We start from the raw sequence: 27024 nt of genomic DNA on the forward strand, positions 1-27024 counted from the left end.
CCGATACAGAGCTTGTTAGAATCTGCACCGATAATTAGTTCACTTACTCATTGAACAATTAGCTCTTAAAGGCTGATCGTGCACCAAACTGTGCTACGTGCTGTGGATCCTTAGAGAAGAAAAGTGCCTTACATTTCTTTCAAAGGCTCTCAGCGTCTTTGAATACTTTCCTCACACCTGAGGCACAATGCCTTTCCTAGAAACAGACGTTCGGCTGGCTTTCATATTGGGGCAAGACCAGCCATGGTTTGCTGCTTGTATCATCAAGAACAAGATGGTCTATAGAAGTGAACAAAAGATAGTGATGAGAGCGATCCAGGGATCCAGAGAGAAAGGGTATATATCAGAAGTTCCACAGTAGCACCATCCAACAGAACTTTCTGGGGTGATAGAAATGTCCTATATCTGTGCTGAGCAATTTGGTAGCCACTTGATATGTGGCTTGTATGACTGAGGAACCGAATTTTTTTGAGGAACGGAATTTTTACCTTTATTTAACTTTAGTGAATTCCTAACCACGTGTACCAAGTGGACAGCACAGTTCTAGAAGCTAACTTGATAGCTGAGGGGCTGGAGCACGTCTGGCATCACAGGGTGGGGGGAGTGACAACATCTGCTGCTACCCAGTTGGAAATACATTCTCTTTCCAAAATTCCTCACGGGGAGAGAAGTGTCTTTCTTCGGAAAATGAGCTTGGTAAGCTAACCGGGGCCACAGCAAGGCTGCAAGAACATGGCTATTGCACTAGCTCGAGGTTTCTGAATCTCGGCACTTTTGACACTTTTGACACTTTACCCTGGGCAATTCTTCGGTAGGGGTGGGAGCTGTCTTGCGCATTGCAGCATGGTTAGGCTTTCACCCAGTCGGTGCCAGTATCATCCCTGGCTGTGGCAACCAAATATGTCTGCAGATATTGCCACATGCCCCCTGGAGATCAAAATTGCTCCTGGCTGAGAACCATGACAGTAGGTCAAGAAACAAAGCCAAGGCCAAGCTGCTCTGCAGGGCAGAATTAGAAAAAGGAGGGTTTGCTCTTGGGAAAGAGGAGGAGAAAACAGACTTGAGGATGAGAAGTGCTGGGAAAAGGAGAACAACCTGAAAGAGGCAAGCATTTGGGGTCCATTAGGTAAAGAACCAGGGAGAGCACCCAGTGGCCCCAGAAAAAAAAATCAAGAATAAGAAATCTGGCTCTTACAGGAATCCATCAAAATTCTAGAGGAGAACATAGGCAACAACCTCTACGACATCGGCCAAAGCAACCTTTTTCATGACACATCCCCAAAGGCAAGAGAAACAAAAGATAAAATGAATTTATGGGACTTCATCAAGATTAAAAGTTTCTGCACATCCAAGGAACAGTCAGAAAAACTAAGAGGCAGCCCACGGAATGGGAGAATATATTTGCAAATGACACTACAGATAAAGGACTGGTATCCAAGATCTACAAAGAACTTCTCAAACTCAATACACGAGAAACAAATAAACAAATCAAAAAATGGGCAGAAGATATGAACACTTTTCCAATGAAGACATACAAATGGCTAACAGACACATGAAAAAATGTTCAAAATCATTAGCCATCAGGGAAATTCAAATCAAAACCACACTGAGATACCACCTTACGCCAGTTAGAATGGCAAAAATAGACAAGGCAAGAAACAACAATTGTTGGAGAGGATGTGGAGAAAGGGGATCCCTCCTACATTGTTGGTGGGAATGCAAGTTGGTACAGCCACTCTGGAAAACAGTGTGGAGGTCCCTTAAAAAGTTAAAAATTGAGCTACCCTATGATCCAGCCATTGTACTACTGGGTATTTACCCCAAAGATACAGACGTAGTGAAGAGAAGGGCCATATGCACCCCAATGTTCATAGCAGCAATGTCCACAATAGCTAAATTGTGGAAGGAGCCGAGATGCCCTTCAACAGATGACTGGATTAAGAAGTTGTGGTCCATATATACAATGGAATATTACTCAGCTATCAGAAAGAACGAGTTCTCAACATTTGTTACAACATGGACGGCACTGGAGGAGATAATGCTAAGTGAAATAAGTCAAGCAGAGAAAGACAACTATCACATGATTTCTCTCATCTATGGAACATAAGAACTAGGATGATCGGTAGGGGAAGAAAGGGATAAAGAAAGGGGGGGTAATCAGAAGGGGGAATGAAACATGAGAGACTATGGACTATGAGAAACAAACTGAGGACTTCAGAGGGGAGGGAGGTGGGGGAATGGGATAGACCGGTGATGGGTAGTAAGGAGGGCACGTATTGCATGGTGCACTGGGTGTTATACACAACTAATGAATCATTGAGCCTTACATTGGAAACCGGGGATGTACTGTATGGTGACTAACATAATATAATAAAAAATCATTAAAAAAAAAAAAAGAAAGAAATCTGGCTCTTCAACTTGGAGTGGTTTTCAATAGTACCATATAAAATCCTCCTTCGCATCCTCCTACACCTGCCCAGTAAAATTTACTATGCTTTACAAATGTTTCTGTGGGTGGATTTTTGTTGAAATCAAGAAAAAAGCTAAGATTCATGCTTGGATTAAATTACAAACCTAAAGCAGGTACCTGGGCAGATAGGTGGTGATGATGATGACGATGATACAATGAAAGCTTGGATTTATTGAGCCCTTTTTATAAACCAGACACCATTCCAAACACACCTTAAAACACATAATGAACTTTCGATGACATGAGCATTATTATTCATTTCACTTTACATATGAGGATATTGAAGCACCGAGAGGTAAACTGCCTGAATCAGCAGGACTCAATCAAGGAAGCAGAACACCCATGACTACTGTGGAATAAAGAATTACTAAAAGCCAATGAGATCTTCCAGAACTGTGGGAAGACCTAGAGAAGCGAAGGTCCGGAAAAGGGACAGCAAAGGACCAGAGGAACATCAGTAACAGGGACCATGGCACAGGTGGATGAGAGGACCTAGCAGGCACATCCCACAGTGGGGCTGGGATCACAATGAGGGGGTCGAGTATTTGGTGGCGGGCCTGGGCCCATAGCTAGTCAGTGGCCTGTAGTCCACGAACAGTGGAGTGGGGAAAAGTGGGGCATGCTGGAGTCCACAGGTATCTTTGGGTCTATCTCTCACCACTGTTGTGTCCCTGATGACTTTTATCTCTGCATTATAAATTAAATTAGAATCCTTTAATCAAACAGCTAAAAAATTAACTGAAAAACAGATAATTACACATTTATATAATTAGATGTTCATTCAATCTTATTCATGAGCATAAAAACATGTTCCGGGGTGCCTGGGTGGCTCAGTCATTAGGCGTCTGCCTTCAGCTCAGGTCATGATCCAAGCATCCTGGGATCGAGCCCTGCATCAGGCTCCCTACTCAGCAGGAAGCCTATGTCTCCCTCCCTCACTCTCCCTGCTTGCGTTCCCTCTCTCATTGCCTCTCTCTCTGTCAAATAAACAAATAAAATCTTAAAAAACAAAACAAAACAAAACAAAACAAAACATGTTCCCTACAGGTGCTCCTGGGTGGTACAGTCGGTGAAATATACTCTTGGTTTTTGCTCAGGTCGTGATCTCAGGGTTGTAAGATCGAACAGTGTACTGGCCTCCACACTGAGCGTAGAGTCTGCTTGTGATTCTCTCTCCCCCTCCCTCTGCCCCTTCCACTCATGCTCCCTCTCTCCAAAATAAATAAATAAATATTTTTTAAAAACCCACAAAAACATGTTCCCTATTATAAACAATTAAAAGAATAGGAAGAAGTTACATAAGTTATAGTAGAGCCATCAAAATTATGTCATTTTAAAGACTAATGATATGAGGGAGAGATTATCATGTAATATTAAATGGAAAAATATATGTGATATGTGTGCATGTGTATAGTGATACAATTTTTTATAAAATTATTTGTTCACACCCAAAGAAATGACCAGAAGGAAAGATACCCACATCCAAGTAGGGAATAATGGATAATTTAAATTTTTTTTTTTTTAGATTTTATTTATTTGAGAGAGAGAGCAAGAGAGCATGAGTGCCCACAGAGGGAGAGAGAGAAGCAGACTCCTCGCTGAGCAGGGAGCCCAATGTGGGGCTCAATCCCAGGACCCTGGGATCATGACCTGAGCCAAGGCAGATGCTTAACCGATTAAGCTACCCAGGCACCCCTAAAAATTTTTATTTAAATTCAATTTAGTTAACATATAGTGTATTATTAGTTTCAGGGTAGAATTTAGTGATTCATCAGTTGCATGTAACACCCACTGCTCGTTACATGAAGTGCCCTCCTTCATGCCCATCACCCAGTTACCCCATCCCCCCACCCACCTCTCCTTCAGCAACCCTCAGTTTGTCTCCTACAGTTAAGAGTCTCTGATGGTTTGCCTCCCTCTCTGCTTTTATCTTATTTTATTTTCCCTTCCCTTCCCCTATGTTCATCTGTTCTGTTTCTTAAATTCCACATAGTAGTGAAATCATATGGTATTTGTCTTTCTCTGACTAACTTATTTCGCTTAGTATAATACTCTCTAATTCCATCCATGTGGTTGCAAATGGCAAGATCTAATTCTTTTTGATGGCTGAGTAATATTCCACTACACACACACACACACACACACACACACACACACACACACACCACATCTTCTTTATCCATTCATCTGTTGATGGACATCCAGGCTCTTTCCATACTTTGGCTATTGTGGACATTGCTGCTATAAACATTGGGGTGCATGTGCCCCTTCGAATCACTATGTTTGTATCCTTTGGATACATACTTACTAGTGCAATTCTTGGATCATAGGGCGAAAGACCTAAATATGAAACACAGGCAGTAACCTCTTTGACCTCGGCTGCAGCAACTTCTGGCTAGACTTGTCTCTAAAGGCAAGAGAAACAAAAGCAAAAATGAACTATTGGGACTTCATCTGGATAAGAAGCTTTTGCATGACAAAGGAAACAACAAAACTAAAAGGCAACCTACAGGATGGGAGAAGATTATTTGCAAATGACATATCAGATAATAGGCTACTATCCAAAATCTATAAAAAAAAAAAAAACCTTACCAAACTCAACACCCCAAAAAACAAAAAATCCAGCCAAGAAATGGCAGAAGACATGAACAGACATTTCTTCAAAGAAGACATACAAATGGCCAATGGACAGAAGAAAAAATGCTCAACATCACTCAGCATCTGGCAAATGCAAATCAAAACCACGACGAGATACCACCCCACACAGGTCAGAATGACTAAAATTAACAAGTCAGGAAACAGAAGATGTTGGCGAGGATGCAGAGAAAGGAGAACCCTCTTACACTGTTGGTGGGAATGCAAGCTGGTGCAGCCCCTCTGGGAGACAGTATGGAGATTCCTCAAAAAGATAACGGATAATTTTTATTGTCTTCTTCCTATGCTATATTTTCTCTTAGTGATTGTGTAATAATAATTTTAAATTGTTTAGTCTGCTTCATACATTTTTTTCATAGGCTTTATTTGTTTTGTATTGTGTGTATTTTGCCTTGTTACAACGTAAGATAGCCACAGTTAAGATTCCTCACCAAAAACCCCACTTTCTAAGAAAAAAAATATGCCACTCACTTATTAAGAAAAGGAGGGGGAATTTTTAAAATCCTGTTCATAAGCATCTCAGATGAGTTAATGCAGCTCCGGGGGTCACAGCTCGTCCCTGCTCTTGCCCTCGGTGATGCAGTAAAAGGGGCCAGGGCAGCTCCCCCTTTGGAATGCTCAACTGTGGTGCTCAGAACCTCAGCCTCACATAGGAAGCATCACTGCCTTCTGTTTCCCTGTCCCCTGCCCTCCTTGTCCCACCCTCACATGCAGGATCGAGTTGGCTGAGCCAGTCTTAAGGTTCTGGAGCATTAGACAACTGACCTTCACCTTCTATTGGGGTCATGTCAGTGTCTTTTGGGGTTAGGTCTGGTTGGCTTGGCACTGCATTTTTAGGGAATAAAGGGTGGTGAAACTGGCCAGCCTTTCGCTCTTTCTCTCGTACTCTCCTGGTGTCCTAAATTCCACCTCTTTTCATCGAAAAAAAATTCCCTTTGATTTTTTTTAAAGATTTTATTTATTTATTTGACAGAGAGAGAGAGACAGCCAGTGAAAGAGGGAACACAAGCAGAGGAGCCTGATGTGGGGCTCGACCCCAGGACCCTGGGATCACGCCCTGAGCCGAAGGCAGAAGCTTAACAACTGAGCCACCCAGGCGCCCCTCTCTTTGATTTTCTAAGTCTGAGGCCATCATGCTAGTGGTCGTGATGTGGTACAGGCAAACAGACTGGAAGGAAACCCCTACTTGTACAAATGCAAGTTTCAACAGGTTGCTCCTACATTGGTTCATTGTAAACCTTGACATGTGGGAGACGCCCAGGAATGGGGAAAAGAAGCGTAGGAGATTTATGCAATCAAGCAGAGAAGTTTATTAACATAAGTCAGAGCCCTGGCCTCCCCTCCTTGCCCACTGACATATGCATGATAGGTGAGCATGAGGAAGCCGTGTGAAAGTGTTTTGGGCTATTTCCCCTGCAAAAGTGTGATTCCTGTACATTTCGTTGACCTGGAAATATGATTTCCTCTATGTTTTAGTTCTCCAGCAATGAGATCCTCGTCTGGTTTCAGAGTCTCTGCACAATGCCAGCTCAGCTTCTCACCGGGTGTCTTGGAATAACACATTTGGTGCAATTGGCTAAATCATTTTCATCCTCTTACCAGCAGGTTCTGATCATGGCAACCTAATCAATCTTCTGGCGATCTCCATTAATCCCCAGAATGACCCAGATAATCCGATTGGCTGCAGTGCCACCTCGTCACAATTTACATCAGACCATCTGGTGATTCCGTCTACTCCAAGGGTAGCCCACGAGGACCATCTGCTTCAATGCTCTCTATGGCCTGCTGAAGGAGGCGAAGGTTGAGGCCAGCCACACACCAGCAAGTCATTCCCTCTTGCCTTTGCGTGAACCAAAGAAATCCTGAAATGCACTGTAATTTAGCTGCTCAGATCTTGCAGAGCCTGCTTTGCATTCTCAGTGAACACATCGTAATATTCAGAATGCAAATTAAACTTTATGGGTGCCATAACCTTGACCATTTATTGCAGCAGATTCCGTAATTGCCTGATGCTGCTAATATAGCCAAGACTACTTGGGCATTTTTTTTTTTAAACTTTTGCAGATAGAGCTGCCATGTTGATTAAGCAATCCTGGTGCTTCTTTGCACTATTTCTTAGGCTAGGGTATTAGCTAAGATCCTTTTGCATACAAGTAACCAGAGTCAGTCTCAGCTAGAGATGGACAGTAAAATTGAAAACAAAATATATTAGTATGCTCAAATTCAAGTAGCACTTATGAAATAAGTGGAGTTAACATTCTAAAGGAAAACAGGCTTGCACCAAAATAGAAGGAGAGTTGGGGAACCACAAGGCATCTATAGCTTGCACTAATTTGGAAGAAAACCACCCAGCATTAGGATTATCACCAAAGAAGAATGAAGTAAGCCAAGGCTAATTATGTCTTATGTGACACCTGTATGTCAATCATAAAAAGGTCCCTCTTCCTCTAGACAGGTAAAGCTAGCCCTGATCAGGCATATTGCACTGTAATCTTCAGCCCTGGGGAAGCTACCACCAAATAAAATGTCCCAGCACAACAAACCGCTTCTCTGAGTTTAAGGACATGGTGATACAAGGAGGTGCCTGATCTGGAAATGGAAATAAGCAACATTGTTGGAATGTCCTGGGGGATGGACTTCCCCAAGGAAGATAACCGGCAGGGACTTGGATGGAGTTAAAGGAGAGGTTTCAGGATTTGAATAAACACTGAACCCGGAGCATATGCTTTGGGATGTCCTGGATTACAGGAGAATTGTTGCTCCTCCATGTGTCACATGAACTCGTCATTCCTCTCACTAAAGAGGCAGAATCTATCTCCCTACCTTCATATCTCTGCTCAGCCACATAACTTATTTGGGACAAATTGAGTGAGATGGAAATAACAGTGTGCAAATTCCAAGCCTACTCTTCAAAGAAATTCCGTGATTCCGCTCATTCTCTTGTGCTTGTGCCATGAGAAGAACAAGCCTGAGCTAGTTCTCTGCCCCGTGAGTGGGTAAGAGAAATGGAATAGAGTTGTCCCAATCAAAATCAGAGCCCGCAGCCAACACCACGATGCATGAGTGAACCCAAATGCAGCTCAGACAACTCATAAATGTGTGCATCACACTAACAAATGATCATTGTTGTAAGCCACTCAGTTTGGGGATAATTTGTTACCTAGCAATAGCTAACTCATACAACAAGAATTAGGCAGATCCTGGAGCCCCACTATTCAAGTTTATGGACCTTTTTGCAAACACTTTCCATTAATCCGCTGCAGCTCCTAATTTCTGCTTCTCTGTTTCCAGTTCCAGATTCCCAAGAGGGACGAATAGCTGGAGAGGATACAGTATAATCTCATAGAACATCATTTTCTGTGTTCAGGGGCCAGAAAACCTTTCTCAAATTGTCTGCCACAGCTGGGCCATCTTCCCACATCAAGCACTGTGCGTGATTCCTCCTCAAACCTGTATCTCCTTGCACTGCTGATTATTAAACATCTCACTCAGTTCCAAATACAATGTCAGCAATCAAGAAAGGTAGATGATATTAAGAACAAAACACTGCCTTTATCTCTGCTGCCTGTCCATTTATTTCTGGAAATTTTCACAACTCAGTTTTCCCCCTCAGCACAGAATTGACGTTCATCACCAACGTATTGCGGCAAAATGTGACCACTGGGCACGCATGCCCTCTTATAAAAGGTTATTTCCTTGGACAAGTTGGGACCTGGTCCTTTGTACCCAGAAGGGCAGCTGCTCAGTGTCCTCTGGATGCTTCACGTGGCTTGTGTAGACATGAGCCTGTCACGGGCTTCATTTGAAAGCCTTGTCACAACCTTTAAAATCCAAGTAAACTACTTTCATAAAGTCCTGGGGAAAAGCGATACCATTTTTGTTTACTCTTTTCAAGAATTTAATAACCAGGATGATTTTTCCTTCCAGAACAGGGTCTGTTTGTGTTTACCTCTTTATTTCTCCCTACATTGTATTATAAGGACTTGAAATAATATTTGAAAAACAGCTTTTCTGGAGCTTGGGGTAAAACTCACCACTCTGTCATTTTGGGGAATCACCTTATTCTCTTTTTAGAATACAAAATTAAGTTCGACCTCTTGGCCACTTTAAAAAAAGCACATTTTCCTTTTTTATAAGAATAAATATTTCCCACTTTGAATTCCCTGCATTCACACTTTAACTTAGTTTGTTTGCAATAATGCATTTGAGACCAAAAGAAATTTTGACTGTTAATTTAAAGAAGGACTTAGTGTTTTAAAAAAAAAAAAAAGGCAAACAATTGAAAAGTGCCCCAGAAAAAAAGTGCACTTTAAAAAAATTGCATGATAAATGGAGGTCCCTTCATGCCAGATTTTTATTTATCCTCCTAGCAACTGGAAAGCAAATGCATAGACTCACCTCACTTAAGTCAGTAACTCTTGGAAAGCTATGCCACTTTTCTTATAATGGCTTCTCTGTAACCTATCTCCGTTTTAGGGACATATAACAATTTTTCACTTAAAAACATATGAATAAATATGCTATAAGGAGTGATATTTTAGACAAAGACATGCGAACCAACTTGTTAAACAATTTCTGTTCATGAAGTATCATACGAGACAAATCTGAATCGTGCACTATGTGCAGATGAGCCCAGTGTTTAGTTTCACTCATGCTAAGGGACAATGAAGAGGTGACCTCATCCACAACTTTGTAATCTGGTGTGTGTGTGTGCGATTTCGCATGTTTTGAAACACTCACATGTTCAGCCTTTATTTGGCTCCAAAGGTGTTTTCTGTTGTATAACTTTATTACTTTTTTAAAGATTTTCCTTTTAAGCCTCTCTATACCCAACGTGAGGCTCGAACTCGCAACCCTGAGATCAAGAGTCGCACGCTCTACTGAGCCAGCCAGCTGACCCTCTAAGTTTATTTTTTTAAGTTTCGTCTGACTTCCAGATAACCAGGAGTTCTAAAGGACTGAAAACATGGTGAAGGTCAGGGTACTGAAAGAATACATGTTCCAAAAATCACTTCCTCATAAGGCTCCTCCCTGAGATGAGAGGGAAAGGGCACTGATGCGCCACGTTAGCCCATGGACAGGCCCAGAGGTCGCTGGGAAAGCCCGTCCGCAGATGAGAAGTAAGCAGTGTGGGCACTTGCATTTTAGGCAACAGTGAGCCACCAGCCCTGATGAGCTCTGCAGATGGCTGCAGAGCGCCAACTCCAAAGCCACCACTTGCGAGGTCGAGGGGGCAGGGCGTACTGGGTCTGCATCCATCTCTAGTCGCCGGCATTAGTACGGTTAGGAATCACATGGCTTCGAATAGTGAGAGAAGAAGGCAGAATGGGAGAACCGTGTACCCTAGATTATCTAGCAACACGGTATGGGGCGTGCTGAAGACCACCGCTCTGGAGCCGGACGGAATTGGAACCCCTGTTCCGCTGCAAGGTCGGGCAAGTTACAGAACCTTGTGTGTGGCCGTCTTCTCATCTGTAAAACACAGACAATAGCAGCGCCCATTTCCTAGAGTGGTTGTGAGGATCAAATGCTTTATTATAAGCTTACGCCCATAGCACAGGGCCAGGCATATGACAAGCGTTTAACAAAGTTAGCGATCGTCATTCACGTAAAGGAAAGTGGAGTGTCAAAGCAAATACACATTGAGTCTGGTTTTTAAACTTTAGATAATTAAGGCCTTCAAATTGTCATTTACATCAATCACGAATTTTCTTTCGCCTGAAAAAAGCATTCAATTGACAAACTCACTTAGCTAAAACTTTTCTTGATTCTCCACCAAAATCTTCCTACGGTGGTTACTCTGAAACGAAACAGAACGTGTGTCGAGTAGTAGATGTTGTCTGTGCGTCCCGCACCACCTTGGCCCCGTGTAATCCTGATCAGCTTAGTCCATTCCAGTGTGCACAGCAGACCAGAAGCGTGGGAATTACCATCCTCTATGAGCAGCCCTTAACCAATGGCCAGTGGGAACTGGTTGTAAATACCCCAGCTTCCACCCTACCTGCCCCTTCCCAGGGATAGCTCTGGGGTGTGTGTCCAATGCCTTAGGAGGACTGAGCTCCGCCAGGACCCAGCAGGACTGAGCTCCAGTGGCCCCCAAGGGTAACCTGTTGGTAGCACACCTTCAGTGGCCCCTTCCCTTCCCTGTGTCACTTCCCCATCTTCCTACTGCCCGGTGTTATCTGTTCCAAAGAAACCACTGAGCCCAAATCTTGTCCGATTCTGGGGGAAACCCCAACTGAGACACCCAGCAATACAAATACACAAGCTTCAAAAATGTATTCTTCAACATTTGTCTTTAAATTAAAAGAAGTATTAAAATGCACACCAAGCAAATTCAAGAAACTCCAACTTAGCCTACTTTCTGTAGAATTCGTTTGAGCTTTAGCCAGGTAATGGTTTCAAGAGGACTTATTTCTTGTAAAAATCTTTGGCTCACGAACGCTGTCACACAGCGAACGTTTCTATTCTTTATTTCAATCTCATCTGAGACTGGAAGAATAGCTTTCATCTTGTCTGGAGTCACTTGAACTCTGTGGGCTCCAAGCTAACGTTTTCTCCTGCACCCAAGCTCCATTTACTGCCGGCACAACATGACTTTCTCGTTCAAATAAAAATATCTCTGAAAAGCCTTATAAAAAGGTTCATAAGATGTGTTGGTATTTGAAATGGCTCTGAGGTGTATAAATGAATCAGGAACACACAGATTAAGTTTCCTTTGAAATGTAGTTTCCAAAAGAAAGGAGTCCTTGGAGGAAAATATTTATGAGGATTTACTGCTTTGTTTTGTTTTGTTTGTTTGTTTGTTGTCCTATTTTGTTACTTAAAATGGTTAAAGAATTGTTGAAAATTTTCTCTTCGATAAAATCACTCTTGAATTCTCTTGAAACTACTGGTTAGAGAAATCATTTCTCTGGAGAATAAATATTTAAAGTACTTGCTACTTAGAGAACCAAATTCTTGAGTTTCTGTCAATACAAAAATTTGTTTTAATATTCTTAAATCAAATGTCTTTAAGGATTGTGCATTTAACGTGAATAGATTTCAGCATGCTTACATTTATGCCAAATTTATAAAGTCGTTGGCATTACAGTTCATAACAAATCATTTGTAAGAAAGCTTAATACTTCTTTACTCTTAAAATTCACTTGCTTGCTTTCCACTAAAGTTAATGTTTTTGGTAAATCATTACCATATTCAAGTGTCTCTATGTTTTAAACACTTCATATAATTAAATATGCACCAAAGAAATATTTTTAAAAAATACTTTGCCTGTGCACGACTAGGCTAATAAAAAAATTCTCTAGAGATTTAAAGAACTCGTTTTCATAACCTATGTGATACAGTAAACACGTTTAGAGCTCAGAAAAAAAAATTCATTATAAATGATACTACACATGCTTGGTCCTCAAGTATTTTAAATTAATTTGCTTTGCTAAAAATGTACAGTAGTAGGTTTCTGGGTAAACTATTTATTAGGTGCATTTCCTTTTAGTTATTTCTAATATTTTGCCTCGCAACTTGAATAGCCACTTTATTTAAGAAAAACACATATTTTTTTTAGTACTAATCTTTTTCCTTTAAGTAACATCCTCTTTTTCCCTCCCACAAACAAATCCTATCTTTAAATAGTTGCCCTTTTGCCTTTCTAGTTATATCTCAGTGCCAATCGCTCTATTCTCTGCCCCCTTCACACCCACACACACGCATGCACGCACACACACGCCTGTTGTGTGTGTGCACTACAGGATTTCTGTCTGCATCTCTGTTTCTAGATCTCTTTCTGGCTTCCTCTCTCATTCTTTCTTGGTACCCTACTCCCTGCGTTCCCCTATGTCTCCCTCTCTATGAAATCTGCTCTTCAGAATTAAAACACAAATAAAATAATCCATTAATTTGCCAAGATTATGTTTATAAAAGAAAGCAAGCAAGAAAGAAAATCAGTCAGTTTTCTATCTATCAGTTTTCTATCAGAGAGAACACTGCTGCCATAGGAGAACACGTAGGAGCTCTTGTTTACGTGATAATTTAAAATGTTAAATGAAGGGTTAAGTTCTGCATTATGTCTTTCAGAGGGGTGTTTCCCTATTAAAGTAAAGATAAACTTGTTTATCTGAGGTGAAATGCAAGATTAAAAAAATTCAGATGTCTATGAAATACAAACACAATTTCACTTATTTATGATCGCCAACATGCTGTAATCAAAGCAGAACTCATTAGTCAGTGATCATTCGATTCACTGTGACATGTGTTTCTTCCAGCAAGAGAGGGAAAAGAGGTGAAATTCACAGCATAGAATGACAGGAACATTTAGGAAACAGAGTTTTATTTGTTCTTCTGTTGGGAGAGCTAATTACTCATCGATTTGAGACCTAATGTCTTGATAAACATATATTGATCGAGCCTGATTATTTCCTGCAATGTCAGAAACATTCACACATATTTGCGTTACTACAAAAGCTATGTAATTTATTGGTGGGCACTAATGGCTTTAATGAAGTCAGAAAGCTTCAAGTGGCAGAAGTAATGAAAGGAAGATTGCAATCAGTGAATTTTCTAATTCTTCATTCCAGCTACAAAAATTAGCCTATTTTGACTCATTAGCCATGTTCATGTTTATATAATGATTCATTTACATAAATAGGTCTGCTTAAAGTACAGCAATATCCAGTGCCCAGTTCAAATTCAGAAAACAAGAGAAAGAGAGGTCCACGCCACTGAGAGAGATTTAAATGTGTGGTTGGACTGGTGAGAACCACAATGAGCTAACTAGTGAAATCTGCAACAAATGGTGAACTCAGCCTTAGCCATGTGGGTCTTACAGAATGTGCTACATTCTTCCAGTCTCATGGCCTTTGAACTTGAGGTTTCCTCTGCCTGGGATGCTCCTTCCCAGACACGTGCATAGTTCTCTGCTTCAATGTCTTATCAGAGATAGCTTTCCTGACACCCTGTATCAAACATATAAAATAACATCCCCATCTTCGATTTTTCTTCTTAGCTTCATATCTTCACTGACCTGGTCCATATCGATTTTTTTTTAATTTCTCTATGTCTTATCTACTAGCATTTACTGTGTTCCTTTTGTTTACTGCTTTCCTTAGCTCCTAGAAGAGTATCTGGTGGGCATTAAATATTTGTTGATTAGACTAGAAGGTTACTGTGAAGCATTAACATCATTTATTTTGACTAATATCTCAATACAATGCGAGTCACTGCAAGAAATGAAAGATATGATTCTTCTTTTTAAGATGCTTATAATCTGTTTGGTGAGAAGAGCCTGTCCGTCCACACATCATATATCAGCTATCTGTTGCTGTGTAACGAATTATCCCAAAACATTAGTAACTTAAAACAATGAACATCTATTATCACACGCAGTTTCTGTGGGTCAGGAACTGAGGAGTGCTCCGCTGGGTCATCCTGGCTCAGAGTGTCTCAGGAGGTTGCAGTCGAGATACTGGGCTGTGGTCATCTGAAGGCTTGACTGGTGCTGGAGGATCACTTCCAGAAGAGCTCCCTCACGTGGCTGTCAGGTTAGTGCTGGTGTTGGCAGAAGGCTTCAGTCCCACCACGTGGACCTCTGCTTGAGTGTCCTCATGATGTGCAGCTGGGTTCTTCCAGATGAGGGATCCCAAAAGAGAGTAAAGTGGAAGTCACAATGTCTCTTAGGATCCAGCCTCAGAGGTCAGAATGTGTCATGTTTGAGATATTTTCGTGGTGACCCAAGTGAGCTCAGTTCAGTGTGGAAGGGGGCCACGCAAGGGTATGGATACCAGGTAAGGATCATCATGGAGACTGGCTCCCACACATGGAAAACAACGAAGCACACATGCCCATGTGTAATTAAGTACTACATGATAAACACGTCCAAGGTTCAGTTTTGAGAAGCTCGTTTGAGAATACATACTTAGAAAGGCCAAGTCAGATGGCAAATGTAATCCTCATTTGGGCAAGCCTGTTTGAACATTTATAAACAGTATTTATTAAGCACCTTGCTTTCTGTGCTTGGTCCAGGGATTATGACTAAAGCCCAGACCCCGAGAAAGAGGTACTCAGAGTCCATAGTGTGGAAGGTAAAAATTTTGGAGCAATACTGCTTTTGAATGAATTTAAATACTTTGTGCAGGAGGGCAAGAACTATCATCCAAAGCCAGTTTTTCTCTGGGCACTAAAAACAAAAATTACAAATACACAAAATAATCACACATGTCGACAGAAAATAGAAGTCTTCATGCTCTCATTATAAGTGATTTCAATTTAATATAAGAAGGGTGGATTTTTAGAAATAGCTAAGTAATCTAATATCAAATATTCACCGATCATGATTATAATACACCAGGGAAAGCCACATGACTACCTCAATAAAAGAAATCAGTAGAAACTGATGTTATTCTCTCAAGCACCTCAACTTCCCCACTCTTGCCCAAACTGGAATGTAACTTCCTAGATTTTTAAACTTATTAGTCCACAAAGCTTTTTCCAGTCCAATGACTCTCCACTAGTATTTATCATGTCAGCAATTGACTGAAAGGACATTTAATGTCTAAATCAAGTGACCGTTGTTTCTTTTAACATTTTCTCCTGCCCATCACCTGATTTATCATTCTTATCTCAGTCACTTTTCAGCCTGAGTCTGTGGCCTATGTTAATGCTAATTTTCATCCCTCTCTAAGGAATTAGGGAAAAAATCTACCATCTCATAGTCATTTAGTCAATGTTCCTTAAGACAGAGATTAACCCAATGCACTGCTTTAAGTAACACAAAATCCAAGTAGAAACCAAACCCCAGTCTAGCAGAGAAACTCATACACCTCCAATGGACGATAATAAATGATAGCCATAAAAAGTCTTACAACTGTGTAGACAATCTGACTTCTCAATTCCTCTTCTAGGAAAGACTTGAAAAAAAATTAAGGTACACAACGATGGAATGATAAGGATGTTCATGGCAGAGTGGTTTATAACTGTATAATTGGAAATGCAGAAACAAATTAAATGTCCATCAAGGGAGTATTTCACTGTATGAGTAAAAATACAATGAGATACTAAGCACTCATTAAAATTTCATGTTGTAGAACACCACCTAACGACAATGAAATACGTTCACAATATATCGTTGAGAAAAAAAGCAGTGGAAATAATGATGTAATTGTTTCATGTGCATTGAAGAGTACATATTTACTTGGAAATAAGGTTGTAGAAATTTTTAAATGTCAACAATGATTTATCTGTAGTTGGCAGAATTGTAAGGTGATTTGCATTTTCTTACTGGAATTTTCTCTTACTCTTAACTCTTGTCCCTCTGGCGGGAGAACGTGCCTGGGCTGGCACATTGGAAGATGACAGGTGATGCATGAAGCAGGGCTGAGCTGCCCCATTTCCCCATCTGAGACTGCCCTAGATCATCTGACTGCTAGCTGGTCCCCGACAGATAAATAAGCCTAGCACGATCAACACAGGAGCCGCACCCAAGTAGACCGGCAGCTGACCACAGACGCACAAGTGAGATCACCTGAGGGTAGCCAAGTCGGCTGCACCTTGCAGCTTGCCACACGAAAAAAATGTGCTTTGTTGTTTGCCCCTGGCATTTCACGGTCGTCCGCTACCCTGCGTCATTGTAGCAATCGGTAACGGATAGAGCTAGAGCTTGTCAGGGTTTGGGGAACTGGGGGAAAAAAAAAAAGCAATGACCACCTGAGATTCAGTCCAAAAGTGTTTGAGTATAGAGCTTATCAGAAAACATTTTTGAACAGGCGAGACTGGCAGAAAGTTTAAAACTAATATCAAAATAGAACAGGTGCTCTAACTCGTGCAAGGCACCATGCCATGGTCTGGGCGGGTCACAAGCGGAAGGGCACGGAGCCCCTACCTCCGGGAGCTCACGCTGCGATAATGGGAATTTCTCTTGATACAGACAGATACTGCTCTCAGAGAGTTAGCAACAATCGTATTAAAACGCTACAGCACCAAAGAGCTTCAAATTGCTGAAGTTGGTTAAAAATGCATTAGCTCTTCTCCAACACGATTCTGAAAGCACAGTAAAATCAAAAAGTCTGCTCTAGCTGCCCGATGAACTTGAAGTAATGAGGTCTATAAGTTGACTTGAACAGAAGAAAATGATATTAAGCTTTCATGGAGGACAAATGAAAGTATCTACCTGTAACCTTTCTGACAGCCAGAGACCCTTTGCCATTTAAAACTCTGCGGCTGTGCTGCATTATTCCCAGGCAGCTGAGAGTTTAATAAGACTTCGCCGAGACACCTCACCTTCCAGTCCCTGGCTGCCCGCTGGCAAACCTAGGGCCCTCGCCGTGGAAGCTGACAATCTGAGCTAACATCAGGGCACGGATTTCCTCAGACAGGGGGGCACCGGCTGCCGTAGTAGTGTCTGCCCGCTGCCCGCTCTGTGCATGCAAATCGCGCCATGGTCTGATTCCAAGCCAGTCGCAGCGCCTGGCACCCTTGGGTGTTGGCTCTTGGAGATGCCGCTGGTCCTCGCCGTTCATTACTTGGCTCTCCTGCTGAACGAAGGGTGGCCCCTTTGGTGTGATATGTAAGACTTTCTTGGAGCAAAGCCCAACCTGCCTGGTCCAGCCTTCATTCCCAATATTCTTCCCATCACACCCTCCCTCCCCTGTGCTCTGCTTACTCGGGTATCTGAGTATCTGCTGTTCCTGCTTTGCTCCCCTCTGTGCTTTGATCATCCTAGGACTCTCTCGGTCTCCAGCCAGCCCACTCTTCTACCTTCAAATTCTGGCTTTGCTTCACAGGTCTCTCCTCCCAGCTAGACTACAAAAATAGCAGTGATACTCACACAACATCCAATGTGCCAGGGACTTTGCTAGGTGCCTTCCCCCATTTTACCTCATTTTATTCTGTTCAACCACTCTGGGAGATTAGTATTGTTATTACTATTATCATCATCACCATCATCCCAATTTTCAGATAAAGAAAGTGAGGCACAGGGAGGCTAAAGCAGCTTGCCCAAAGTCAGAGTCAGTTCCATGGGGTTGGAGATCATGTGTGTCTTGTTCACTGTTGTGTTACTCATGCCTAATACGAAACCTGGCACATTGGAGTACTGAAGGAAGGAAGGAAGAAAATGCCTCCATGAAGCTGTTTCTGTAGTCAGAATTAATCTCACTCTCCTCTCCTTTCACATCTCTTCCCCAATACTTAAGTACCACCTCACACATGACCTCATAACGCCTCATACTGTTGCCGCCCCCCAATTTCCAAATAATCTGTGCTTCACACATTTGCCATATATCCACACCCTAACCCTCGTTTGCTTGGAAGAAGTCAGACTTTCATAGATCAGGTAGTTTCCAGCTCTGGCGCTGCGTGAGAGCAGTTGCTGCTGAGAGAGGAGACCAGGAGTCCGCGGGAGAGGAAGAGACTACAGGCAGCCGCCATTTACCTGAAGAAGCACAGTGCCGCCCCCTCCGCAGTGAAGGGGCTCCGAGAGCTTGCTGGCTCCTTTAGAACTACCATCCGAGAGGAGAGTGCCTTGCCAACCTCCCCTCCCGTGCCTCCTACATTTTGGCTTCATCACAGTAGCAGGGGAAGTTAGAGAGGTTACGGAGGAACGGGGGGCAATGGATGGCAGCCAGGCAACTGAACAGGACGTGGAGAGGGTAAATGGTGGTGATCAGATGGAGGACCTGGGTCTTATCCAGCTGTCTTGGTAAAGGTACTGAGCCCCCTTAGGTCAAGACCTTAGGGGTTTGCATGTGTCATGGATATTGGCCCTCTCTGCAATCCGAGAGGAACCAACGGAGGAGCTTGAGTGGGGAGCTTAACTCCCTCCACGAATAGCTATTCTGTTGGCAGCCAAGGGCGAAAGCTGTCTGTAGACGTCAGACTCTGTAGGGTGGTTTCTCACTTCTGGCAGGGGCACCGGAGACCGAAGGAATTGTATTAAGGGATTTTGTAATTAGTGACTCTCAGCTATCTAGAAAGAGAACCCCCTTCAGCTTTCATACATTCGATCTTCAAATGCACTTTCTGTTTTGTGGACCACCTATATATTTGTATTCTTCCATCACTAGACGGTGGGCTCCAGAAGAGAGGGGCAGGGCCACATTCATAGCTCTCTCCTGCCTGCTCCTTTCCCTCTGCAAATTGCACAAGGGTTGTTTTACACAACTTTAAACCTATGTGATGTAGTTGTATGTCATCATAAGCAAGCATCACTGCTAAAATAGACAATAATTCTGATCAAATATTTTGATGAGCTTCCTGTCTTTCAAAAGATCTTTGGAGCCAGGGCCGAAATTCCAAGTTGGAGGAGGGTGCGCTGAACACAACCCAGGTTCCCTATGAAAGGAATCCATATTTCCGGCAACAGATCCAAAATGCCACAGAATCCTGCCGCTACACATCAGTATTCAGACTTTCTTCGCCTTTTCTTTTTAACTGAATGTCTGTGACGAAAGCCAGGTGATTTAAAGCCATAGCTAAAATTCAACAGTGAGATGTCCCTTAAAAGATAGACATTGCTGTTAACACACCCATCAGAGAGAAGGTCACATGCTGCTTGCGATGGTTTCCAAAGATTAATTTTAAAAAAGAGAAGAAAAGGAACTCTGATATTGATGAGCCGTAGCTAGAGTAACACAAAAGTGGTCGTTTCAAATGTGTAATTACATTTTATCCCAGTAATTATTAGTTGCAATGTACTTAAACACATACTCAGTTTCCATCAGAAAGAATAAATAGAAAATAAAGTTGATTTACAAAGCACTTTCACATAAAATAGCTCATTTATTCCTCACGACAATGCTTTTGTTTGGATAGTTCCGTCCCCATTTCACCTATGAGGAAACTAGATGCTCCTTCCACCACCCACCCACTAACCAGATTATGAAACAGTAGGGACAGTAATCAAGGGCATGGGGCCTGCAACAGACAGAAATGTACTCAAATACTGGCCTTTCCATTTATTGGTCATGTGACTTAGACAAGTTAATAAAATCTGGACTCAAAACTACATTTTGCAACTTAAAATCCTATGATACCATACCAAAGGGCTAAGGAAGACTCGAGGAACAGAAATGAGATGGAAATATATGCATACTCTTCTTTGCCAGATGAGACATTCCACCATTATGGGCATGTCTCCACCTTCTGTAATTACTCTAGAGTCTGAAAATACTTGAAAGGAAGAAGTGACCCACTCTTCCGAACCCTTAGTGGTATGTTGGTGGTGTTGGTATCCTATTTCCTTACAATATCTCTCCATATGCTGCCTCCATGATAAAGCAATCTGAGGCAATTTATAATAAAACTCACCACTGTGAGCTGGGCAGGGAATGGGCTAAGCCTTCCCCGTGGAGGAGCCCACCTGGGCCCAATCCAGAAAAGGCTGGGAGTGTCACTGGGCACAAGGCCTTGGGCCAGCACTCTGGGCCAACCCAGGAGGCAAGGCTATTTTGATAGTAGCTCCACCCTAAGAAGAAAACATCCCACGGGCCAGATACAGCTGGAGAGCTGCCAGCAGAGCTGATCCGTGAAGCTGTTGCTGGAACTAAGACATCAGGTTTATCAGTTAACTCTTGCCACAAGAATGCTGTGTAACAAACACCCCAAAATGCAGTGGCTAAAGACAAAATGCTTTATTCTCTTCTGGATCTACAGATTAGCTGGGGCAGCTCTCTTTCATTCTGCAGGCCTCTGGGTCTGGGTCTTCTCCCTGGCCTTTCATCCTTCCTGAACTAGAGGGCTCACCCGGGGCATGTTCTTTTCAAGGCAATGGCAGAGGAACAAGAGGTAAAGGAGAAACACCCAAAGCCTCTTGAGTCCTTGACTGTAAGTTGGCACCATCACTTCAGCTCTATTTCATTGATCAAAGCAAGACACCCAGACCAAAGTCACAGGGCAGGGAGCTACACTCTGCCTGAGACAGAGCCGTGATAATGATGCAGTGCAGGAAGACACAAGAACTTGGATCAGCAACTCGGTTGACTACTGTCCACCCAGAAGTCTCATCCAATCATGGCATCAGGCTCAACATTTAAAACTTCACGATCTACATCTGATGCAGGTGTCAACTAGACCTACAAACTAAGAAGACAAATCACTGGCCCATCCCCTCTTCGCACTCACACAATATGCAATGGTCCAACAGGGATAGGAGACAGGAGAATCACAGTGAACACCTCATTCTCAAGGAGGAAACCTGTTCCTTAGCAATTCTGAAATCCCGCTAGGCAAATTAGCCAAGTTTCCCTGCCAAGGGAGTAGGATATGTTTCTTAATAAGGCCTTGGTTCTGTTTCCAGGGAAGGGAAGGCAAGCTAGGGGTGGGGTGGAGGCCAGTGAGCCTGGAGGAAGATCTTTGGCCCATTGCTCTCTGCAGCCCCTACCTCCGTCCTCTACACATCCTTTTCCATCATCTTCCTCATTTGCTTCTGAAGGGGACATTGAAACTTACACATTTTTTTGATGGCTAATTAGTTTTCCCAGCCTATTTCCTACCTGTAGAAAACTGGGGCCCTGGGGCGCCTGGGTGGCTCAGTCAATTAAGCATCTGCCTTCAGCTCAGGTCATGATCTCAGGATCTTGGGATCTCGGGATGGTGGGATTGAGCCCTGTGTAGGGCTCCCTGCTCAGCAGGGAGTCTGCTTCTCCCTTTCCCTCTGCACCGCCCCCCCACCCCCAATTTGTGCCGGTTCTCTCAAATAAATAAATCTTAAAAAAAAAAAAAAAAGCAGCTGGGGGCTCAGAAGTCTTTTTCCCCGCAGTTGCACTCTCTTTTAGCTCAGGCTGGTAGTACTTAGGCAGAGTCATTTTTTTCTATAACTTAGTGGGTTTCCTACGTAGAGTCTGGTCCATTCTATGCGTCAAAGCCACAGTTTTTTTCAAGACAGGCTTTTCTCTCCCGATTTAATTATTAGCACTTTGGGCACATTAGGTGGCAGTAGTACTATACCTTTAAGCTTTATAGGAGTTTTAAAAGTCACTTCTTAATAGTTTGTGAAGTTATTAGCCACACCCCTGATTAGGTCTTTACCCTGAGGCCACGGTTTCCTGCAAGCCACCTAGATTTGGTCTTTGTCTCTCCTGCTATCTACCATTCAACCACCAGACCCTAGACTTGATCTTTGTCCCCAGGCCATATCTAAATTCAAGAATCTTTTTCTGGCTGGAGAGGCTGAAGATTAGAAACAGTTTTATTTTTTAAGCCAACAACTTCTGGGCTGCTTGCAAACTGTGTTTTATTTGGTTCTGAGCATATCTCCTTTCTTGTAGTATTTTCCTATATGCATTTTTTAAAAAGCAAACAACTCATTTCTTTCAAAATTTTTCTTGGAAAACAAGTTTCTTCTCTCTCCCCCGCCCTTTCATTTGATTACGCTGCTTACTGCTCTGTGTACTTATACCATGCAACAAATCAGTGGGTGGAAAAATCCTAATATTTAGATTTGTGTACACAGAATGTCCCACTTGGACCTTAAGTTCAAATTGATCTGTACAAAACAACTCTGCTAGAACTCTACTGAGTGATAGCAAGATCTGGCTTAGCTCTAAAGAAGAACCTAGAATTTTTTTTTAATTTTTTTAAAGATTTATTTATTTATTTGACAGAGATAGAGACAGCCAGCGAGAGAGGGAACACAAGCAGGGGGAGTGGGAGAGGAAGAAGCAGGCTCATAGCGGAGGAGCCTGATGTGGGGCTCGATCCCATAATGCCGGGATCACGCCCTGAGCCGAAGGCAGACACCTAACCGCTGTGCCACCCAGGCGCCCCAGAACCTAGAATTTTTTAATCATACTATGTTTAGATCTCTTCTTGGAACCATAGAGAGAGAAGAAATAATAGAGCAGGATTTGGATATTTCTATTCCGGATTTTCAAAATCTTACCTTTGTCCCTTGGAAGGCCCACAGGTGCAAATTCTACTGGTCTGGAAGTATCTGGAACAGAACTATACCATTTGTTAGCCCCATAAATGGTGGATCATGGAATACCAGCTATTTCATAGAGTATTAGATGATAGAATGGTTTGGTTCCATCAAAAGCATGACACAGATCACTTTAGGTTCATGAATAAAAGGTTCCTCCTTTTAAAAATTTTTTAAAGATTTTTTTTTTTTTTTGAGAGAGAGTATAAACAGGGGGACCGGCAGGGAGAAGCAGGCCCCCCCGCTGAGCAGGGAGGCCCACTCAGGGCTTGATCTCAGGACCCTGAGACCATGACCTGAGACAAAGGCAGGACACTTAACCAACTGAGCCACCCAGGGGCCCCAAGTTTCCTCCTTTTAGAGCTAACCGTCAATTTTTTCCTTCGCTGATTTATAAAGTTTATGATAGTGCTTAGGTCTATTAGTGGATGTATTAGTGAATGTAACTGTGTGTGGCTCATCACCCTCTACTGCAGAACCAGTGAGTTCAAGGGTGTGGACCCTACAGACTTGTGCGTGTATACGGGTGCACTCCCCTCTTCATCCCACTGGTGGCAACAGGAGACCAACCTATCAAAAGTGTATTGCCTGTCTCCACTAGAGATAGAGCGAAGTTTCTGACCACTGGGAATCCCTGCATAAATTCAGCTTTAGGCGTAGGGCAAATGCACCAGAACTTCCTGGAATAGAGGGCAACGGAGCTGGCTTTGGTGCGTAACTCTCCATAGTCTAGATCTAACGGGGGACTCAGCTGCCAGTGGACCCAGCCCTCTATAGGTTTATGGAGGCTGTATGCTAGGTGGGTTTGGCCCATCATTCCAAAGAGGATCAGTCAGCCACGCTTCGAACTAGACAAAGAGGGGCTCTTATTCCAACCCAAATGTTTGGGCAGAAGGTCCTGACATATTGCCGTATACCTCCCATATCAAATGTGGTATGACTAATGTACTTAGAATTTAATCTCCCTTGACGGGCTGATACAATTTCCTGATGATGTCCTCCTTTGGGCCTAGCAAGAGGCTCTAGCTGTAAAAGTAAGGTACTGTCCACCTCTAGGCCTGTCCTAGGAGTCAGCATAATCACATATAAGTCCTTGGTCCCAGTGCCCCAGAAGCAGGGTTGTCACCTCAGGCTCTGCTGAAAGAAGCATGTTAGTTCAGTAGGCCTAGAAGAAACAGGCATGGGCCGTCAAAAGAGAAGCTTTGAGACAACTGTGGTCATAATTTGCATAGTTTTCTATGTGTTGATTTTTCTATGCATTTTATATATATATATTAATATGTTTTCTTTCACAGCAACTTCTGTGGAAAAAGGCCTAGGCTCAGAGAAGTTAAATAACTTGCCTCAGGTCTCCCAAGGACTAGATGGTAGCACCGGGACCTGAAGGCAGGCATTGTGTCCCCACAGTCCCACTGCCATGCCCTGTGTATGTTATCAGGTCTGCCTGCCCCGGAACCTGGGGTATTTACCAGTAGGAAGGGTTTGCCAGACAGGCATGGTTCTCAGCCTTGAGGATAGAGATGTTAGTTGACTGCCCCTTCATCCGTTTTCCTGAACACATTCTATCTGGAAATTTCAAAGTCTATATTCTCACATGGACAGAGGCTCCCCTCTGTCCTCTTCTTAGAAGAGGCCTTTCCCCCAAGAGCCTCTTCTTGGAAGGAGACTGAAGTTTCCTCTGCAGACAGAGCCAACCCAAATGTTTGTTCTCAGAACCATTCTGAACTGCTCAAGTGCACAAAGACTTCAGTGGAAATTCCAGCCTTCTACAACTTAGAACATGGCAGAGATGAATTCAGTCTAGAAATTTCTATCTTACCTATAGAATCTGACTTTGATGAGCACTGGCTGTTCCACCAAGAGGAATTGGCTGCAAGTGATCTAATTAGTCTACTACATGGGGGCTTATATCAAACACTTGAATTGTGGGTGAAGTCCTTCAAATACAATTGTAGTCATTTTATAGTTGATTCTAAGAAGTAATAGGAAAATGGGATCTATTATTTCTTGAGACATTTGTAGGCTGTGAATATAAAATCATAGTGACAAGGGAAAAAGGAAAAGTTTTTCTGAAATGCTATGGAGTAAATTCTGTTGGAGGAAAAGGAGGAAGCCTTAATTTCCACTGTTTATACCACTGAGAAGTAAATATGATGTATTGAGAGACTATTCATCGTCACTCTGGTTCGTGGAGTGGCTCTGAAAGGTCAGCTCTGTCAAAGCATGAATGGTTTGGAACTTCGCTGAACTCACACAGTTTGGCCCAAATTTGGTATCTGCCCCCCCCCATTTCTAACATGCATGTATTCATTTTTTAAAGATTTTTATTTATTTATTTGAGACAGAAAAAAGAGTGTGTACACGAGGGGGGTAGGGGCAGAGGGAGAGGGAGAAGCAGACTCCCCACTGAGCACGGAGCCCAGTGTGGGGCTCAATCCCAGGACCCTCATATCATGACCTGAGCTGAAGTCAGACACTTAACCGAGCCACCCAGGTGCCCCAATCTGTACGTATGCTGACTTTCAGTGAACAGCATTGTGAATACCAAGAACCCAGGAGTTGTTCCTACCTCCCCCTACCATTGCATCCTTATATCCAATCTCTAAATCCTAATAATCCATTGATACTAATGTAGGTGGAAGCCTTCCGCTTGCTTCATATAGCACCATATTCAGGCTCTCATCATCTCGCAACTGAATTCCCCAAACAGCCTCCTAACAGGCCCCCTGGCCCCAGTGTTACTTCTGCTCACGCCATTCTCTGTGCTGCTGGTGTGGTCTTGCAGAAAGGTAAAAGGGATTCCACTAACACTCTTCACTTGGCCCCTGCAGTCATAAACACCTTAGCCTGGATACACAGAACTGCTCTTCTGCTGTGACAACCTTCACACCAGCACACGGTCACTCTGGCTAATTCAACAAGCAATAGGGCCAAGATGCTGTATTGCTCTTTCTTCTCTCTTCGAGCTTTGGTTTTGTTTCCAGGTGCGTGCAATGCCCTTTCTCCGACCCTGTGCTCCCAGGAGAGAGGTAGGTATGGAAAGCGAGCAGCTGTGGGCACTAGAGAAGGATGTGCATTAGTCTTCATGAAGCATGAGAGACTATGGACTATGAGAAACAAACTGAGGGCTTCAGAGGGGAGGGGGGTGGGGGAATGGGATAGGCCGGTGATGGGTAGTAAGGAGGGCAAGTATTGCATGGTGCACTGGGTGTTATACGCAACTAATGAATCATTGAACTGTACATCAGAAACCAGGGATGTACTGTATGGTGACTAACATAATATAATAAAAAAACATAAAATAAATAAATAAATAAATAAATAAATAAATAAATAAATAAATAAATAAGGGACAAGCACATTCAACCAGCAGACATGAGTTAGGTCATCACGGGGCAATTCGGGGCCCAGCCATTGGGGAAACAAGCCAGACATGAAGCATGGGGAGAGAAAAGTGCTCCTGGCAGAGGGCACAGTGAATGCAAAGGCTTGGACTCAGGCCTGAGGCACATGTGGGACAATCACACCCCTGGGTGGCCCACAGAGAGGCAGGCCATGGTGGGAGAGGTGTGGCTGGAGAGGATGTGCAGGAGGGGAGCAGACCACAGAGAGGACCAAAGGTTATGTTCCGAAAATATCACTCTGGTTACTGAAGGAGAATGGGCTCTGTGTAGAAGAGGACAGGGAGACTCCTAACCCTAACCTTAGCAACCCCTAACACCAATGCTAACAAATAATACCAACCCCAATGAAATCATCACAAAACCAGCAAATACATTCCTACACCTGTCTCAAAATAGATATAAGAAGCCTGATCAGAAAAATTGCAAAACCAAAAGCTCTTAAATATATTGTGCATCATAAGCAAGTGTCTCTTCACAAACATCTCAAAGGTTATTCAATATACTGAAAACAAGCAATGTTCTACTCCACAATAAATTTTTAAATAAAAACATGTGGTCAGGGGGGTGGGGGATTGGGATAGGCCGGT

The 27024-nt window shown here is 42.9% G+C and overlaps 1 protein-coding gene across 1 annotated transcript in view; it reads right to left on the reverse strand.

Annotated features, from left to right (window-relative positions):
- Nucleotides 1–14288: 14288 nt before the first annotated feature.
- Nucleotides 14289–27024, reverse strand: part of ZCWPW2 (zinc finger CW-type and PWWP domain containing 2) — a 140190-nt gene continuing 127454 nt past the window's right edge. The window contains exon 10 of the mRNA XM_045774482.2: nt 14289–15296. Within this exon, the coding sequence (XP_045630438.1) occupies nt 15096–15296 (201 nt within the window). The 3' untranslated portion in view covers nt 14289–15095. The remainder of the gene's footprint in view (nt 15297–27024) is intronic.

This window comes from Ursus americanus, chromosome 20, assembly GCF_024610735.1.
Source record: "Ursus americanus isolate L20-20 chromosome 20, mUrsAme1.1.p, whole genome shotgun sequence".
NCBI classification, from domain to species: Eukaryota; Metazoa; Chordata; class Mammalia; order Carnivora; family Ursidae; genus Ursus; species Ursus americanus.